The sequence below is a fragment of the Emydura macquarii genome, unplaced genomic scaffold (assembly GCF_026122565.2).
Source record: "Emydura macquarii macquarii isolate MOO-44397 ecotype Brisbane River unplaced genomic scaffold, CSIRO-AGI_Emac_v2 contig_691, whole genome shotgun sequence".
NCBI classification, from domain to species: domain Eukaryota; kingdom Metazoa; phylum Chordata; order Testudines; family Chelidae; genus Emydura; species Emydura macquarii.
Window position 1 is genome coordinate 10405196 of NW_027130828.1, and position 20303 is coordinate 10425498.

Here is a 20303-nt window from a genome sequence, read left to right on the forward strand (position 1 = left end):
TTGATTTTAAAAACAGAAGCGGAGAGGCTCACATCACATGACTCCAGGAGCTGAGGCTTGAAGAAACCCACTGAATAACCTGTGACTCACAATACAGTCACGACAGTTGTGCACTGCTGCCATTTGTTTACTTTTTCATTTCACTCAGCACGGGCATTGAAAGGTTGAGCTGAGTGAACCTTATCTAAGTACGTTATTGGATGAAAGCCATCATGAGTCATCAAATGGATAATGGTCTCATATTGGAACAAAATTCACTGAAACTAGATTAGTCTGTTTTATTTGTGTTTATCATCAGTTTCACTTCCTTTTTCTCTGGCACTAACCTAATGTTCTTGCATTTGGATTTCCAGCAATGTTCAAAGACAAATTAAAAAACAAACAAACAAACAAACAAACAAACAACCCTCTCAAGCCCTAAACCTGTGTTCAGTGAAATTGAAAACAGAAGTGACACTATTTCTATTTGCATTAGGTTTCCGAAAGCACCTATTTCATCAGCATTTACTTTTAGGACTAAAACTAAGTGGACAGCATCAGATTACAAACAAACTAATTCAAGGGCCTGATCCAGCAAACACAGCCCTGGGATGTTAATGCCAATGCTTACGGGAGTAAAGCTACATACGTGTGCAAGCCCTGAGCCTGCATCTCCTTACCCACGTGCTTAACTTTCCTCACTTGAGCAGTAAAATTATTAAAGGCAATTTAGGCCTCATTTTCATCTAGTTAAGACCCCACTGGATCCCAGGGGAGTAAGATTAAGCATGTGCAGGATTGGGCCCTGTAAGAAGAAGCAATAACCGCTGATTTCTTCAGATCGTGAAAGAGAATGGGAAACATCTTTGTGTTTACATTAGAGAGAGACCAGTAACTCAAGTATCTCTGAAAGCTCGGTTTCCAACCCTCTCCTTTTAAATAGGGCCCCCCAAACTGTTTTGGGTTTTTGGGTTGTTTTTTTTAAATAAAAAGAACCCATATAATAAAAACACAGCTCTCTCCCGAACTCCTCTATTTGACAATTTGTTTGGCAACATATGGGAAGCTCTCGTAAACTGCCTCCTTAATAATAAAACAACAGATGGCAAACACAATCCTCAACACGCAGCACTCAGGGGCTTAATGGGATGCGGAGGCCTCGGTCTCTGCTGTTAGCACTCCACGCGACGCATCCTCCAACTCAGCACCTTGGCTTCACAGATATTATCCAGCCAGCCTAGACGGCAGCTATTTAAAAACTGAAGCAATTTTCTGGTTTATGCACAGAGCTGCTTTTTTCCTTTTGATTGATTGAGCCCAGTTGTCAAGCATTTCCATGAAGTCGCTAAAAAAGAAAGGTACCCTGGTGGGCACTTAAAAAACCTGATGAAAAACTTCTAATGTTTTATTGCAACTTGTACTTCAAAAAGGAAGGGACGACAAAAGGGAAAATGTATTTGCTTTGTCTCTTATGCAAGCCATTGAGCTGGGACCAGTTTCCTTGGCAAATGGATTACAATTAACATCCAAGTAATTACAGGCCATTAAAAAACAAAACAAAACAAAACAAAAAACAAAAAACCACACACTCACACACACCCTGGCATCCAGGAACAACAGCAGAAATCTCACGCAGAGCCAGCCTTAATTCCCATAAGGGACATGAGAGATTGTGCTCAGCTAAATCCAGAGCACCCTTGAGTTGGAAAATAAGACGGAATCAAGACAATAACAATAAATGAACAATACCCAGCTCTTCCAAAGTGCTTTTCATCAGTAGATCTCAAAATGTTTTACAGAAGGAGGGCAGCATCGTTATCCACATTTTACAGATGGGGAAACTGAGGCACAGTGGTGCAGTGACTTGCCTAAGGTCACCCAGCAGGCCAGTGGCAGAGCTGGTAACAGAACCCAGATTTTCCCGAGTGCCCGTCCTGTGCTCTATCCACCAGGCCACACTGCATCATGATGATTAAGGGGAGACTAAGAATGGGTGAGTGCTTAAGGTACAGGATGGAGACTCAGAAGACTGGATCTATTTCTCTGCCACAGACCCCAGGGTGGCTTTGAGCCGTCAATTTATGGGGAAATCCTGAACTCAGCGGCAAAATTCCAATTGGGCCAATATTTCACCCTTTCGTCTCTCCGGCCCGGACGGCTCTACTACGAGTCTATGCAGAACCCAACACGATGGGGCCCTGACCTTGGTTGGTGCCTCTGAATGCTGCCCCCCATGCAACTAATAGTAATATACTGGGGGAGGCGGGGGCAGCCCGGAGGAGCCACCATGAGCCCCCCCTCCCCCCCCTCACAGGAGACTTGGGGTTAATAGGGGAGGTTTTGCAGGCCATGTGCTCCGACTGTAGGTGTGGAGGGAGCACCTGGCTGTTACCCAAAAGGATCTCCTGACCAGTTACAGAACAACTAAGTGAATCTAATGTCGTCTGGACAGAGCGAGAATTGTGACCTATGGCCTGGATGATGGGATGATTGGGTGACAACCAAGGCAGGAAAAAGCCTCCCCGCCAAAGGCCAAGGGCGAGCGTCCTAAGGACGAAGGGCGCAGAGGATACCACGGAGACGAGATCGTACCTTGGCATAGTCCATCAGGTCGCTGCGTCCGCGGAAGCGATTGTAGAACTCCGGCATCCTCCAGGGAGCGATGATCTGCGGGAAGGGGCAAAGACAGACAGCGGGGTCGGTGAGGCTGCCTCTGTGGCATTTCGAAATGCCACGAGAGGGAGGCGGCCGACCCCTCAGCGGCAGTGGATCAGACTCGCCAAACATTCCTGAGCCCCAGAGCAGCTGGTCCTGCTCACACGCGTGTGTCAGCCCAGCCAGGCAGAGATCCTGACCTGCCGGGGGCCTTACATGCAGCACCACCAAGTCTGAGCCAGGGCTCCCTCCCCTACAGGCTACAGCCCGGCTATGGGGCCAGTCAGTGTGGGGAGACCTACATGGCTGAGAGGGGCAGTCCCTCGTCCAGTGGTGCCCGACACATGGAGTAGGATGGCAGGAGCAGTTCTGCGGGGCCCTTCGCCCTGCTGAGATCCACTGACGCAACGGGGCAGGGGTCAGACGACCACCTCAAAATGGCCCTGAAAGCAAGTGCCGGGCCCCACACCTGAGCACCCTCCACTCCCAGGCCAGAGTTCAGCTGCTCTTGTTTTCCAGCAGAAGCAAAGCGCCCTGATGCGGGCACCCTGGCCTGCCTTGTGAGCAGGCAAACCCTCCCCCTGCCTCCCGGAGATTTTCCGTTGCGGTACAGTCAGCGCCTGCAGCGGCACCACACGTTTCCCTCTGCCCAAGTGCCTCAACCCTGAGGCAGCGGCTGTGTCAGGCGGTGACAGAGGAGTTCAGTCTCTATGGCCTGTTCAGTCCTTTGTCCCGCCACCGAGGTGGCCAGCAGTGGCGAGGGAAGGGGGAGGACACGCCATACAGAGAGCGATCGCCTTCCCCACGACTCCTCTTCCACGCAGCCGCCCGATGGAAGCGGTTTTCAGTCGCTGGTGCCCAGAGCAAACTCAGAAGCAGTGACAGAGCCCTAGCAGCTCGATGTCCCAGGGCCTGAGTCATCCAGGCTCCCCAGCCCACAACAAGGACCAGATTCTTGTCTAATTTCCAGTCTCCAGGTTAGCGTTTGGTTAACTTCCACTAGTGACACAAGCTTTCTCCCTAAGCTGTGAGGTATCACGTCATGTCTCATCAGGCCCTTAGTGACAGAGGGACTTAGCCTGTCCTCACTCGCCCTGGTAACACCACGGGCTGACAGAAAAACGCCCGATTTGCACCCTGAGCGCGAGATCAGGAGGGCGGGACAGGGTATTGAGAGGCATTTTACTGGGAGATGGTAAACGCCGAGACGAGGGGACCAGCTCTCAAACAAAGAGGTTTGGCACCCAGTTTCTGGAATAGGAACATTGTCTATGGACCCATCTCCACCCCACTCAACCCAGGAGCATCCGTGGTTCGGATAAAAAGGAACCAAGTCCATCTTTGGAGGTTTTACAACCACAACCAAGTCTGTTCCCTTTTGAGTCTTCCAGGCTTCCCCCATAATAATACTCCCCTCACACGCCAGCCAGTTCCCCCCCCCCCGCCTCAGATGAGCCACTAGGATCTTTTTCCTCCTCAGTACATCCATATCCCAAGCAGCGTTGAAAGGATCAAGGTAAACAGCCTCACCTCCAGCAAAACACACTGGGGACTACTTCTGTAAGTTTCACAGAGCAGAGAGGGATTCTCATTGCCTGAAGCACACACCGCATCCATCGGCAGAGATTTAATCTCCCCACACAAAGGTGGAGTAACCGGAGACTCTTCCAAGCTGCCACTGTAACCCTAACAAGCGGCAGAATATGCTTGCGAGGAGGGGAGAAGAGTCCATTATCCCACCAGCCGCTCAAGGCGGTTGCCCTGTTACTGTTTGTTTCACAGCACTGTGGTGTTTGAGGTAAAAATAGGTCAATTAAAGATCATTACAGCCCCCTCAAACACCAAAACGTCACCTCAAGCAGCTGGCGGCTTGTTAAAGAGAAACTAAGTTGCTTGTGTCTGTGTTAAAAAATAAAATTCCCAGCAGCAGATTATCCGGAGACCCTGTACCTCTCCTTTTCGCTCTGCAGGGTTGGGGAACAAGCTGGCAGTCCAGGGCGGGGTCAGATCCTGTTCCCCACTCACATGTTGGGAACCACCAGTAGGACGAAGGGGCCCGTGACTATGCCAGAGGTGGATGCGTTTATGCACGAGGCATTCAGTGATCCAAAGAACATTCAAGACAACAGGGCTTTGGGTCAGGCCCTGAACGAGGGGATGTGTGAGCAGTTACTCAGTGGAGTCTTTGAGGGTATTCAGTAACATGTGACGTAGGCAGCAAAGAAAGGCGTCATGGGGGGAAACCACTAAAGGTCTGGCTGTTTGGGTCTGATCAACACCCACGTACAGATGTTTTCTTGAGTCTGCAGCGTTGGGATGGGGGGAGGGGGGGAAGAGAGAGAGAGAAAGAGCCCAAGCTGCTAAACTGAGATCTGGGTCCAAACTGCCCCAAATCCTGGGGGTTTGGTTCCAGGCCGTCTCTACAGGGAATCTTACAAACAAGTTCTGCCACCAGAAAAGCTTCTAGTCCCATCTCGTACCTGGCCCAGCAGAGGCAGCCGGGAATGCTACAGAGGGTTATTTCACACCCAGAACAGGCTGGCCACCAGAGGTTCTGGATGGAAGCAGGGATTTGATTCTATCCAATCCAACTGGCCCATTTCTGGTCAGCTGATTAAGCATGATGATAGCAAAAGGGGGCTTGCTCCTGTACTAGATTTCTTGGGGTCCCTGAAAACCCCAAAGCTGAGGGTTAGTTGGAGCTCCCTTTCCCCCGCCCCCAGTGAATTAAAGGTTTACAGGCTTTATGGGGCCACCTAAGCAATTCTGGACAATCCACTCGGCAGAACTGCTAAAACATTATCAGAGATCTGCACCAAACCCTTTGTGAATGGAGGGGTGGGGGGGTTGGCTTTTTAAATTTGTTCCATTTTGTATCGAAAAACCGAAACTGAATTTTAATTAATTTTCTAAAACTACAAAAAAAAAAGTGATTTCCCCCCAATTTTACCCCTTTTCCCCCCCCTCTTCCACATTCCCAATGGAAAAATGAAAAAAGAAGGGGGGAGGGGAGAAGGGAAACATTTGTGGGGACAATTTTGTCGAAAACGGAAAACTTCAGAACATATGTTCTCACTGGGGAGGGAACGAAAATTGTTTTTGCAGTGAAATGTTTTGAGCAGCACTATCTTGGCCAGCCCAGCTGCCTGCGTGCTCAAGGGATGCTGGCAAGGGGCAATACTTTCACAGCACCGCAGCCGGCCAACACAAAGTGACCCGGGGACGTCGCCATCTGAGGGGAAGGGCGGGGAACGCTGTTCTGCGACCGCAGCGTGGGCGACGTACCAAGTACGTGAATAGACCCTTGTGCAAAGGGTGAACCTGACGGGCAGATGCTCGAGACCCTTTTGCAAACCAGCCAGATGTCCCGGAGGGAGCCGGTGCCATGGCCACGCTTAGCGGGAGCTGGAGTCCGAACTTCTTACCTTGATCTGAGGGCACAGGGCATAACAGGTGAGCTCAAATCGGACCTGGTCATTCCCCTGAAACAGAAGAGAGGGGAGTTTAGGCATGGTCCTCGACCGTCTCTGAGCCCCACCCCTTGAGTTCACACATGGTGGGAGAGGCTGTGATCCTGGTCCCCCCAAGCTCAGCCCCCAATTACACATGAAGGAGACAACTTCCCAGAGCCGGCCGACATGGATCAAGCCTGTTGTCCCCACCCAGAGCTGAGGGTCTGTCAGCGGCCCCGCGCCGGGTGCCTCTGCCAGAGCCGCGGTCTGGGGCCATGCACACTGGCTCCAGGGGCTCAGGCTTCGATGGAGAGGTCTCTGGGAGAGCAGATGAGATGTGAGAACCTGAGAGTCCATCAAAGCCAGCGACGCCTCGTGGATTTCCCAACCCACTGTGAGAGCAAGCCAGGGGACCCCTGAGCATCCAGGCAATCGTGTCCCCCCGCAGGGCCAACGGCCTTTGCAACCCCTCCCTTGGAGAGGCCCGTGGAGGCAAAAGCCCAGCGGAACCCAAGGGGTGGGGAAAGTTTGGGGGAGGGACTGTGAAAGTCTCAGCAGGTCAGATCCTCAGTTGGTCTAGCTGCTGCATAAAGCTTCACCAGCTCCAACTAGCTGAGAATCGGACCCGGTTACTCTTAATCTTCTGATCCACTGAGGGTAAATAAAACAAGGAGGAAAACCCACCCTGCAGGTTCAGGGTATAGAAGAGAAACCACAAAACTGCAAATATTTCAGACAGAGACTAGTAAATGTACAGTAGTTATTGGAAAGGAAGGGGAAAAAAACTGAATTAAGGAAAGAAATGAGGGTTGGTCTGTTACCCAAACCCACCCCATCTTTACTGGGACAGCGGCTGATGGGCAAGCAGCCCCTAAGAACACCGCTGTAACAGCATGAGAGCCAGAGACCCAGACAGTATCGGTCTCTAATTAACCTCCTCTCTCTGTAAGCAATAACCCATCCGTTTTCGAATCACTGGAGAAGACGAATAACTGGCTCAGCGCCATGTCACAACCATATCGCGCCGTGCACAGCACAGAGCTGGGAAAGGCAGATACTGCCTCGCGACTCACTGCTGCAGCCAAGTCATTGGGAGAACATGTGGGTGTTTGCACACGTATGTGTAAGGACATTCAAAGGTTGAGACACCTGAATTAATCATCCCAGGTCACAGCATCCAGGGACCATAACATAGGAGATTCCATCTAGTTCGAATTAAGAAACCCAAGGGTCTGCCACAATCCTGTGACATATCTGAGGCTGCGCCGGACTTCGATTAGCACTACGCTGCCATTCACATCTTCACGACAAAAGCAGGGATGGAACCCAGGTCCTCCTCTACCAAAAGCAGAAGGACCTGAGCTAAAGAAGACTCTCCATTAGCTGCTATCAATACAGGGCCTATGGCATCCAGCTGAGCTGTTCTGGCTCCATACACTAGAGGGTAGTGACGTACATCAACATCTAATTCATGGAGCTAGTTAACTGATGCCATGCAGGTTTTCCTCGCATTGCACTGTAAGCTCACCACGCTTGGGCACAGGCCGCTGAGGGCCCCTCATCTTAGAACGGCGATAGAGGGCAGCAAATCATGACAAGGGGAACACAGCAAATCTTAACTGTCATGCAGGGACTTCCAACTCTTAGACCATTCAGGGCTTTCAACCCTAGAGATCCTGGACATTACACAGGTAGCTAGACTGAGACAACCGCAGAAGGGACAGGCATTTGAAACAGAGGGCTCGTCTCCTTGGGGAAATTTACCAGCAGTACTATGGCGGTATGATTATACTGGTATAACTCCTGCTGTGGGCCCTCTTTATCTGGACTAAGAAGGACCTTTTTTTTGGTTTATCTTCAGTCACTTCCAAACAATTATGCTGGCAGAGCAATGCTAGTAAATCTTCCCATGTAGACAAGCCATGAGACAGAGACTCCCCCTTTCACTCGTGGTCGATGCATCTTTAATTCATCCTGATGGATCCACGTCCCACAGGGCAGGCTGAGCAGTCAATCGGTGCCAGCAACTGGGTCAGAATGGTGCAGAATGGCAGAACGGCACCAAGACATTCCCATCGGGGCAGGCCAGGGCGGAGGAGAAAGGAATAGCCGTCACATGCATCTAGCTAGCAGCAGTGCCCACAGCGCCAGCTGTGCAGTTCACCCCACGATCTAGTTTTTAAATGTGACTTTAAAGGGCCAGATTTTCCCAACTAGCTGAGCACCCCACACGCACAACTCTTCGGCTAGTCTGACACGCAGCGACAATCCTACGCCATGTGGCTCTGAACCAGAGCCAGTCTCACGGACAGCCCGGCCCCCTAGGAACAGGGGTGATTCTTGGGAGCCCAGGAAGGAGAGACAGCTGATGGCTTGGTGGATCTGGACATCTCTCTTTAATCGGTCCATGCCAACAAGCCCCCTGGACAGGGCTTCCTAATGAGGCCAAATGCCTTGGAGAGGGAGGGTCTGACTAGCTCAAAAAACTATTACAGCTTCTAAGAGAAGAAAGATGACAAAGGCCCAATTTCCACCAACACCGCGGGCAAATGGGGCACCCCCTCTTCCCTAGATCCAGGCACGCTGGTTACATTTGCAGCTGGGCTGAGGAGCCTCCCCCAGGACTATTACAAACACACATTTCCCTTACAGGCCCAAAACAAGTCCATCTGCTCCCAAGACAGGGGCGCTGCAGATGGTGCACATTTAAGATGCTGGAGCCCCTGCTGCTGCCTCAGCCAAGGATGGCATGCTCCCGGGTTGAGTTACCAGCGCTCGCTCCCTCCTACCCGGCTTAATGGATGGGGGGGAGGGGGAGGAGAGTTAGAGACTTGGCAGAGGCTCAGGATGCAGCATCCTTGCTGCTCGAAGTGGTGGGAGGAGGGTTGGTTTGTGCAATACCAGACGATGGAGATGACATCTTAACTGGGAAATGCGGAGTGGAGCTCAGTGTGGAGGGGAAGGACTTTTCCCTAGATGCCACGTCGCTCAAGAGTGCCCTCTGGTGGATAGTTGAAAGAGGCGAGAGGCAGCTGGGTCTCCAAACAGAGAGACTGGGACACAGGCCCCAGGGGGTGTGCAAGAGGGGATGCGGGAAATGCCCCAGCAGAAGTGACGGCTCATTCGGTCCTCTTTCCAACACTGACTCATACCAGATGCTTCAAAATGCCATAACCCAACTCCCCACACGGGACACCGCCCGAGGCAGGACGCTTCTCCCTGTCCCTCGCTGGTGATCAGCTTATAAGAAATAGTGATTTGAGGGCCCTTGTGATGCTGTCTGAGCCAGTCTAACAGCAGGGATATCACCAGCTCCTCTGAGCCTTCTTCACTTTATTTGCCTCAAAAATATCCTGCAGCAACAAGATACAGGAGTCAACGACTGCCACTCTGCCCACGAGTCCCTTCAGAATTCCCGGATGATGCCATGCAGTGATGAGCTGACTTCTTAGCTTGTTCCATTGCCTCTTCTTTTCACCTCCCCATCCCCTCCTCCGACCGGACCCCACCTTCACTACCTGGGAAGATCAGCCTCAGACTAAGCATTCCCCGCTCATGACTGGCAAGGTGATAGCACTGCAGAAAAGGATCTGGGGTCATAGCAGATCACACATTGCAAGGAGGCAGCAAAGCGGTGCAGTTGTGAAAAAGACCGAGATCATTCCGGTGTGTATTAACAGGAGCAAGCGTCACATCAGCCGTGGGAGGTAATTGTCCTGCTCCACCCGACACTGGCGAGGCCGCCACTGGAGTGCTACGTCCAGTTCTGGGCCCCATGCTGTAGGAAGGATGTGGACAACTTGGAGAGATTCCAGAGGAGAGCAACGAAAAAGCCAAAAAGTTTAAAAAAAATCTGACTTATGAGGAAAGGTTTAAAAAAAACAAAACAAAACTGGGCACGTTTAGTCTTGAGAAATGAAGACTGAAGGGGCCTGGTAACAGTCTTCAAATGTGTTAAGGGTTGTTATAAAGAGGACGGTGATCAATCAATCAATCAATCATTCTCCTTGTCCAGGCCAGGTGGGACAAAAGTAATGGGCTTAATCTGCAGCAAGGGAGATTTAAGTTAGAAAGTTCTTCCTAATATCGAAGCATAAAGGTAGGTTTAGTCAGTCCTGTCTCAGTGCAGACCCCTCCAGCCCTACATTTCTAAGATCCTTTTCAGATTCCCTTTGCTTCTCTGCAGACCCTGGAGCTCCAGTACCCTAACTGACTCTCCCGTGCTGCACCATCTCCTGGAGAACGCAGACATGAGGAGTTTTTGATAACTACAGAGGAGCAGCCTCCATCCCACTCTGTCTCCAGGCCCTTTCTCGCCGTATGTTGCACGAACACTTCCCACAGAGGCTGTAAGCTGGCCAATGACAAGTGGTAATAGTGTGCGCGTGTTCAGAGGAGCAGGGATTGCAGCAAGGGGGTGGTGGTGGGTGATTCCCGTTCGTGCAACATTTCCCCTGTTGCAATTCACCATCAGGGGTTTGTTAGGACAAGGTAGGACAAAACTCCTAGCAGAAAGGAAAATGGAAACTGACCAGCCCTATGAGCAAGCTCCAACTCCTTCTCTATAACGAGGGAAAGGAAATGAAGTGACATCTCCTGCACCCATCCTGTGGTCTCTGTCTGCCTCTAGCGGGGAACCTCTGCATGTGAGCTGGCTGTGGGTCGTGAGCTCGCTACACCTGACGGCTGCCTTTCAATGCAGATTTCTAGCCCCCTCTAGTGGTAAAAGCGGGCCAAAAAACTTTCCCGAGCTGATACCAACATCCCCTTTCCATGGAGCAATCCAGCCAAGGGAGTAACCAGGGCCGTGGCTCTGAGCTCACTCCAGCGAGCCGAGCGCAGAGCTGGCAGATGGATGAGAGGGAGGGATTTGTTTAAACAAAATGCCTTCCACCGGGATCGGAACCAGGCTACCCGGGTTCCTCAGGCTTCTCCTACTGCACGGGGGGGAATGACCAGCCACAGCCCGGATGGAAGCCATGGGCTTTGCAACACAGAGCTGAGTGGGACAGCGAGCCCCTGCACAATACAAATAAATCCCTAGCTCCTACCTAGCACTGCTCTTCGTCAGGTGAGCTTGGAGTGCAGAACAATGGCGGTAAGTAGCATTAGCCCCATTATATAGATGGGGAAACTGAGGCACAGAGAGGGACGAGGCTTGCCCACAACTACGCAGCAGGCCAGTGGCAGAGCTAGGAACAGGTCTCCTGAGTCCCAGTCCAGTGCTCCATCCACTAGGCCACACTCTGGGTCAAAACAAACCTTTGGGCTCCCTCCTAACCCCCCGCCGGAGTTTCCCCAAGAACGCGACTGTGCTCTCGATCACGGGAGGTACTTTAAGCTTCCATTTCTGAACCTCTTCTCAACCCACAGTTTCCTTGACCAAGAGGGGGAGGGGCCCCGCTCAGCCAGCACGGTGCAGCACTCAGCACCAACACCAGGGACTGCTTCACAAAACAGACTCTGCCATGGTCTGTGCAGCAGGACAGGCCATTCGTTGCATTGGCATTCCTGCCGCCTTCCCCAGGTAGCCTCCCACACCCACAACGGCTCCAGTGCCGTAGCTGGAACAACACCGCCCAGGCCCCCACCCCACCTGCCACCTTTAACATTAACTTTAAGGGGGGAAAAATTAAAAAACTCTTCCAGATCCATAATTTGTGCCATCAATTTTCTGCCTCGGCTCCCTTGGGATATGGCTGGGGAGCAAGGATTCTTCTTCGTCCTCCTCCTGAAAACACGAGTTTTTTAAGATTCTATCTAGAGCTGGGAGGGAAAATCAAAACTTTCTGGCACAACTAAAATTTTCAAATTTTACAGAAACTGCATTTTCCAGGGTTTGTTTTTTTGTTTTTTTTAAAAAAAGGGACATTCCCCAACCAGTGCTAACTAAGAGAAACTGCAGGAGAACTCCCAGTAAAAAGCTCTAAAGCAGGGACTTGCTCGGTCATCTCAGGCAAGTCATAGTTCTATGCCTCAGTTTCCCCCCATCTATAACGTGGCAGCAGCGGGGGGAAGGGAACTCGGATCTATCAGTCTCACAAGGGGGGCTGAGAGGGTTAATTCATTAGATCTTTGTAACGTGTCCGGCGATCTTTAGGAGGAAGGTGCGCGTGTTTATCACTGTAGAAGGCTGGAAGAACCAGCCACAGACTGGTGCCGTTGCAGCCGAAAGCTCAGGGCTGCGTCACAGCGATTTGATGATCGGAGCCAGTCCTTGAGGCAAGCTCCAGATTCAGAAGTTTGTCTCTGCCATTTGGGGAAACCCATATTCCCAGGCACCCAACGCCCAGCCCAGCTGCCCGGCAATGGCCTGCCTTTCCTTTACCTTCCCAGTGGCTCCGTGGGAAACATACTGGGCTCCTTCCTTCTGGGCAATTTCCACCTGCTTCCGTGCGATGCAAGGCCTAGCCAGCGAGGTGCCCAGGAGATACCGGTCCTCATACAGGGCGTTGGCTTGGACCGCCGGCCAGATGAACTCCTCCACAAACTCCTTGCTGACATCTTCGATGTAAACCTGCAGAACAAAAGAGACAGCCCCCAGCAACGAGGGGGCCAAGGTCTCCTGTTAGGATAGGGGGTTGTTTGGGAGCGTGGGGAGAGATCCATTTATTTGATAGAAGAAACATCCCCTAGGGGCTGGGACCCTGCTCCACAGCCCCATCCCCTCTTGCTTTTCTTCTTTTCAGGTCTTCCATAAACGGCCCCCAAAGATCTGACTAGCTTCCTGGAGACAAAGGGCCACTTTTATCCCAGGTGAAGTGTCACTGCTTTCCTTGGAACAAGGAACCAGCTCAGCGTAGCCAATGACTCCTACAAGCCTCTCCTCTTTTCTAGGTGCTGGTGAAAGGTTCTAGATCAACAGCTCTAGAATCCGACCCCCTTTTCCTAGCCCCTAGAACAGATTTCACGGCGGCAGCAGCACACACCTTCTCCGGGCTACTTCCCGCCAGCAGGAGATGGACAAACTACCACACAGGTGGGAAGGAATCTAAATCCACCCTCCCCCTGGATTCGAACCAGTGACACAGACAGAAATACTCGGGAGCTGATCAACAACCCCTTGAGCCTGCCAATCCTGCAGTGACTGTGCCTCATTCGTAGGGTCTGAAGAAAGGTTTTAGAGACAAAATAAGCCACAAATGCTGTGGGATGGGATGGGGGGAGGGCGGAGAGAAATGAAAAAAAAAAAAAGAGGTGGAGGGAAAATAGGGAAGTGAGACCTGGTGAAGAAGAAAGCTATCGACATTTGGATCTAGAGAGGATTATAAAGGGTTGGGGAAACTAAGGGAGACACAGCCAGGAAGGGATTTGGCTATGGAAAGCTGGCTTCGTGCAATGTTTCTTTGCAGCTAAGATTTAGTGGTGGTTTGGCCATTTGTAGAGAGAAATCTCTGAAAACATTTCTGAGTTTGGGCAAAGGCAAAGGGTGACGCCCTGGCACCCCTAGCCTGAGTCTGGAGATGCCCAATTATTCTGAAAAGCTGCTGAGACGCAGCTGTGATTGGCCCAGTCCTATACTTATAGAGCTGAGAGGTCTCGAGTTCTGGCCCCAGTTCCCCAGGTGTGTGTCTGATTTCTATAGCACTCGTGTCCATGAACTGCAGGGACAGCTTCATGACACGGGACTGGCGATTGCTGGTGCTGCAGGCCAGGGTGGGCAGAACTACGCCCGTGAGCAGCACTAGGATTCACAGTACCTTTCTGGCTCCCAGAAGTAGCGCCTTCTTTCTCGCCTCTTCAAAGTTCTCTTTTTGTCCAATGTTGGCCTGCAAGCAAAAATGAGAAAGAGCTTGAACAACGGACCCCGGGACATCAGCTTGGCCCTGCCAGGCTCCTACTGATGAGTCTCAAGTACTTCAGGGCATGAAGGAAGCCCCAGCCATTTGACTTCTTGCTGTCAGAGGATGGGGGAGGAATTCCCAGGGACAGAAGGCTCCAGGCTATAATGCAGATCAGCCCAGTCTTTCTAGCCATGCGGTCGCTGATCATTCCTACCAAGCTGTCCTGGAGGGGAGACTGTAACCCCCCGAGGTACCACACACTGGAGGCTGCCCTGCTCGAGAGACCCCCACGGCACCATATGCCCAGCGGGGAATGGCATTCACCACTCAGACGGACTTGATTCAATCACATGCATGGCAGGAAGGAGATTTCAGTCCCCTCTACTGCAGCAAACCCACCTGAGGGGTCCCAGCTGGACCACGGGCTGCTGCACTGTTCAATCTTGCTCATCATTCAAAGTTAACAATGCTCATTTCGGTTTTCTATTCGCGTTAACCAACCCCCTAGCGCAGGTGCAGACACGTCACCTCTCCAGCGCGCCTCTGCCCCCTCCTGCTGTCCCTCAGCCACCAGGTCGCCAGCCAACAGCAACCCCCACCCCAGAGTTAGAGTGGCCCGGGGGTCACAGAGGAGTCGCTGGGCATGAGCCAGGGGACCTCGCTCTTTACACCCCCAGGGCACCTGCTCCACTGACTCAGATCCTTTTAACAACGGCCTCGTTCCTGGCCATCATGAGACAGAGCCCTTGGCTAAGTCCCGTCCTCACCCACCTCCAGCCGGGCAGAGTCTCTGCTCATTAAGGCTGGCAGGTCTCACACCAGCACTGCCAGGCTGATGTCCGGGCCCTGCAGGCTCCTCAGTGATCCCATTTTATGAGAATGAAAACAAAGGCTTGAGAGGGGCTGCGTCCCCTCAGCCACCGAACGTGGCAGCTGCGCAGAATGTCTTGGTTCACTGACCCAGGTCTGTACTAGCCAGTCAATATTTAACCAACTACGGAGGCAGAGACATGACTGCGGTCTCGGCTCCTACACACAGAGATAACTGGAAGAGCTCTAGGTTTCTATCCAGATTATCTAGTCTTAGCTATTCTCCCCAATGCCACCGGCACCCTTCTTCTGCCCCACTAAACTCGCCAGGCCCCAGGAGGGGAAGCTGGGACTACCAAGGGGTGGGCATCAGTCTTCCTGGCAGGGAAATCACAAGAGACTGAAGGAAACGTTTTCTGTTCCACATGGCAATGAACGTTTAAAAAAACAAAACCAACATGGAAATTTCCCCACAAAAACCAAAATTTGGAAAAAATGGTTTGTTTCGGGTCGCTGGAAGCCGGCTGTTCCCATGTCAGGCTTTTCAAAACGGTTTTCCATACCAGAAAAAGGAATTTCATTTTGAAAAATTCTTCCAAAATTAAAAAAAAAGTCAAAACAGTCCATCTCCCGATGGCCAAAACGCGCCGTTTCATTTTTTTCTGAGCAAAATTTCACCCCCCTCGGCCACTGCTTGTAAGGTTCCCATTTCGAGGAAAATGGCATTTTCCATTGAAACAACATTTCAACAGAACACCTCTGACCAGCTCTAGCTGGGACCCCCTCACCATGATCATCCTGACCCCCTGAAACCTGACAGGCCCCAGGCAGGGAAGCTGGGCCCTCTGAATCACAATAACCCCCAGGACAGTTGACAGGAGAAAATAGAGGGTTTTTTTAAAATCTGATCCCGACTCCATCATGCCAGTAACTCAAGGCCCTGAGAGCACATCATCTCCCCCCTGCTCTGGTTATACTGGTCACCTCAGGGCAGACGCTCACAGCAGCCCTGGAGCTGGCAGGGCCTCCCACGCCTGCCAAGCAGAGACAGTGAAAACAACTCTGTTTTCTGACAGTTCCCGCGGTTTAGCAGAACTCCGAAACCCCACCCCAGGGGGGCCCAGCCGCTGCGTCTCCAGCGTCTATCGCGCAGCCTGCTTCACCCGGCTGGACGGGAGGAGAGAGAGTGGTGAAAGCCGGGGGGCGGGTGGAGGGGGAAGGAGAGGGAGCCCGAGGCGACTGGGCGCCCACCCCGGCATTTCAGAGAGCTGCTCACCAGGTAGGCGATGATGTCGTAGCCTTGCTCCTTCAGCCAGACCAGGATGCAGGAGGTGTCCAGGCCGCCGCTGTAGGCGAGAACCACTGTGCCCTTGGATTGAGACATGGTGTCTGGGGAAAGCAGGGAGACCCGGTCACATGCCCGCCACCGAGCAGGGCTCCCCAGCGCTCTGTCACCGACAAGGCCTCAGCCCAGCATGGAAGGGAGCTCGTCTAGTTAACCCTGCGAGGCCACTATCATTATTCCCATTTCACACAAGGGGAAACTGAGGCAGCAAGCGGGGAAGTGAATTCCCCCAAGATAATTCAGCTGGTAAGCAAGGAACCCAGGAGTCCGAACACTAGGCTGCTCTCTCCCAGAGCGGTGAGTCTACCTCTGGGACACACGTGGCCCACTAACTAAAGACAAGCCTCTTCTAATAGAAACCCTCACTCAGCACCACAGCACCTCTTTGCCCAGGAAGGGAGATTTCGGTCTCTGATTGATACTGTTATCTTTTAGCCCCCCAGCTGCTAGGATCGCATACAATGGCCTGGTTTATTTCACAGTGCGAGCCTGCCAGGGGAACAGGAGACATCCATCCATCCAGCAGCAGACAGAGACCCAGGGGAAGGAATGCACTTCGCTTTTCAAAGAGCTTTTGATGGGGTCCTTCAGAAAAGATCTGGGGAATAAGTAACCACCCTGAGGAGCAAAATCCACTGGCAGATTAAACACTCCTTAAGAGGCTGAGTTCAATGGAGTGTAGCGAGCAAGGGTTTCTGTGGGCGCGGAGATGTTACCGGTCCATAAACCCCATGAGCTAGGCAAGTGCTGCAATAAACTTGACATGTGCACCACTGCCCCTCACTGGATGGAATCAGAACTGTCCACCTGTGTGTCCTTGGGCTGATACTGCTAATGGAGATTCTCCTGGAGCTCACAGACTCAGACTTTAAGGCCAGGCTGTCCCCTGGTTGTTGCCATAAAGCTTTACATGGCCCTCGCATGCAGCACAGTGACAACCATGGACTCCTACATAGCTGTGGACATGTTACAGTCTTGTTAGAGCTTGGCGCACATTCACTCCACTCTAAATACTGCTGGGCCTCCTTTGGCATTAGCTCGCTGGTTTACGGTGACCGAGTTTTATTTACACAAATGAGGATGGAAAGCAAGTTTCAAACGCCCCGGAGTCTGACGTGCACTGAAAGCCAAGTTTAAACAAACCAGCAAGGGAGCCAGACAAGTTTCTCAGCAGCTCTCGTGCAAGCTAGAACCACGCAATGCCACTTAAAAAGCAAACATGAAGCTTAGGAGTGATAAGAAGGGATTGGAAAGAGTGCATTATGGAGTCTAATGATATGATGTTATAAATAACCGCACCGGAGGGTGCTCAGGAGGTCCCTGAGTTACATAACACACCTGGGTTTTCATTCCTCAGGCAGTGGTTTAACTTTCGCCCTTTATTTGCTGCTCCTTTCTCAAGCCCTACAATTTGCACTGGTGCAACCACACCGACGCAGTCACATCGATGCCAGCTCTCGGGGCAGGTGCACTGCTCCAACACAAAGCAGGGCTTACACGGGCTGCAGCTCCCTTTGGTGAATTACCACATTGAGGTGCATGGGCGTAAATCCCACCCTGCTTCGGTGCTGCAAGCCTACCTCCAGGGAGTTACACAGTGTAATGACCTGGATGGAGCCAGTGCAAATTCCTCTAATGTCCCAGGGCCTTAGTTCCCAGCTGACAGGCTCCGGGGTTTTTTGACTTCACCCGTTTTTTCATTCCAGGCTAACGCACAGAAGGCTGACAGATGACGTGAGTCACACCAGCCCACCTACGTACCTGATTTGCAGGAAACCTGCAACCAGGCAACAGAGCAGAGACCATGAAAAAAAAAAACACAACAAAAAACCCAACAACAAAAAACCAAGAAATCCAAGAAGCAGCTTTGCCCATTACCTTTGCTTTGACCGTTGAGCAGGAACCCTTCCTCAAGTGCTCAGCAAACGCCCTGAAAAGAGGTAAGCAAACGAGACCAGTATATTACATGAGACAGTCACAGGGAAGAGCAATTTCGATGGAATCCTGATCATGACCAGACACGCCAGCTGCCTGCTCCAAGACATGATGGGGCCAAGGCAGAGCTGAACATTTTGCAGTGGCAGGATGGTACACAACCCTTAGCCCACACGTGGCAGTCAGGAATGGGGCTCTGTCCCATTAGGACACAGCACTGATCCATCAGATCCAGGACCCTGCTTCCCCAGCAGCAGTCACCCTTCATAACCCCAGGCACCCAGCCACCTGTGTAAACAGGTCGCAGCATAAACCGAATCCACAGAGCCATTCCCAAGCATTGTCTTCCAATTACACACACACGCACAAATATTACACTGCCTAAGAGGGAAAGACTCCAAATAGGGAAACTGAGGAAAGGGCTGGGATAGGCAAGGACTTGACCAGAGAGACTCAGGCCTCATTTAAACTGGGAGAAAATAGCATGTTAGAAAACTTGTGAACTAAGACAGTGTTAGTGTGGACAAGCTACATTTAAAAACATGCTCGCTGGTCCTCATGGATTCTACAAATCAGCTAATACGTTGTTGAACACAACTGCCCTTGTCCACACTAAGGACACAGCAGAGTTTAGTATCAGGTTAGTTAACACAGTGCTTCCCCTCTCCCATCCGCACCAGGATGGATGAGATCTCAGAGCCAGGCTATATATACAGAAGCCCAGGCTATATAGATTTCCCGGTGCCCTGTGCCTGTAAAGGTTTGGTGCTCTGCAGAAACTCAGAAAGACGCCGCTCTGGTAGGCCACGCAGGGTCATAGCAGAGTTCGGGGTTCCTGAAAAACATGCCAGCACTGGGCTTTTGTGAGCAGTGTGTGCTGGTTGTTTGATTCTGGCAAACACTGCAATAAAACCCTCTGGTCTCAGTCCGCCTGCGGGTCTAATGCTCACCTGGCAGGAAAGTTCCTAATTCCCCTTCGACCGGGCAGCAGGGGGCGCTCTGGGCCAGGTGATTGGGATAAAACCTCAGGAGGCCAAGTGCTGCTTCAGGGGCTATCGGAAAACAGCATTCTCTGGGGGGGAACGTGTCTACACCTGGAGCTGGGCCTGACTCCCAGCTCGAGGGGACACACTCCCGCTCGCTGTCAGCGGGCTGGTGCGCTAAAACCAGAATGCGATGGCGGCGGCGTGGACAGCAGGATGGGCTAGCAGCCCCCAAGCGTGTGTCTGTCCAAGACCCTAGGCACGTACTTGGGGCAGGTGGCCCGTCCGGCTGCCGTGGCTACATTCTGATTTTAGCGCACCGGCTCGCCGAGAGCCAGCGGGAGAGCGCCTCTTCGAGCTGGGAATCACACTCCCAGCTCCAAGTACAGACGTGCCGCGGGCTTCCTCATCTGTGGCACGGCTGCCGCTGAAACCTCCCCCCCTTGCCCCCAGTTCTCCTGCACATCAGCTGGGCTCAGGTGAACGAAACCAGTGCACGTGATGGCTAGCTGACCCTTCCCCAGAGCTGAAATGCTCATTAAATGCTTGCTCTTGGCAAACCCTCCCCACAGGCTTCTCCGCCTCCCCGCTGCCCACAAGGTGACCTGCTCCTCGCTGAATGGTCCCTGCAAACCTAACTCCCTGGTGTAAGGCCAAACGCTGCCCACGGTGCTCAGCAGACAGTCCTGATTCAGCCACAGGCTGCTGACCTCAGTGTCAATCAATGTGTTTGCACAGCTCGGCTGAAAGGAACAGGTCAGGCACCCAACCGGGCCGGGAATCTGCAGGCCAATGAACAAGCCACCCGCTGAGCTCCTGCTGCCTGTGCCCGGAACCAGCGTTTCATTCAGGATTACGTGCAGTGACTTGGCTGACTGGCTCAGGTTAAACAGGAAACTGCCACGTTCTGTCTGAGTGCCCGGAATTGTAGACATTCTGGCAATCCCAGCGCAAAGTAATTTTCACTTCTTCATAGAGGCAATGGGTCAAATCCATTGGTGATGTAAAATCAGCAGATCTCCATTGGAGCCCATGCCACTCTATACCCATAGTCAATTTGGCTCAGTACTGTCAGTTTCGAAATGAGAAACAGGCAGATTTGATAACCTGCACACGCCCTGCGGTGACTCAGCTTTCCCTAACCGTCCCCTCGGTCCTTCCTGATCTCAGCCGGGCTTGGCATTAGCCAGCCACACTCCGAGTGGGTGGGCAGACTGGGATTAAGTGGGGAATTTTCAGAAGAACCTAAGACACCCGCTGGCATCTCATGGAGCGTTTTCAGAGAAATGTTTTATTTCACAGCGATGCTGGGTGTACCCTCTGTCTCTTTTGATTAGAAAGGACCTTTACACAAAGGTGG

General features: G+C 52.1%; 1 protein-coding gene across 2 annotated transcripts in view; it reads right to left on the reverse strand.

Annotated features, from left to right (window-relative positions):
- The window catches only part of ASS1 (argininosuccinate synthase 1), a 74161-nt gene that overhangs the window by 49549 nt on the left and 4309 nt on the right, over positions 1–20303 (reverse strand). For both annotated transcript variants that reach the window (XM_067541962.1, XM_067541963.1), the window contains exons 3-8: positions 17904–17955; positions 15957–16069; positions 13787–13855; positions 12415–12603; positions 6060–6116; positions 2572–2646 (exon numbers count right to left, since the gene is read on the reverse strand). In XM_067541962.1, the coding sequence (XP_067398063.1) occupies positions 2572–2646; positions 6060–6116; positions 12415–12603; positions 13787–13855; positions 15957–16064 (498 nt within the window). In that variant the 5' untranslated portion in view covers positions 16065–16069; positions 17904–17955. The remainder of the gene's footprint in view (positions 1–2571; positions 2647–6059; positions 6117–12414; positions 12604–13786; positions 13856–15956; positions 16070–17903; positions 17956–20303) is intronic.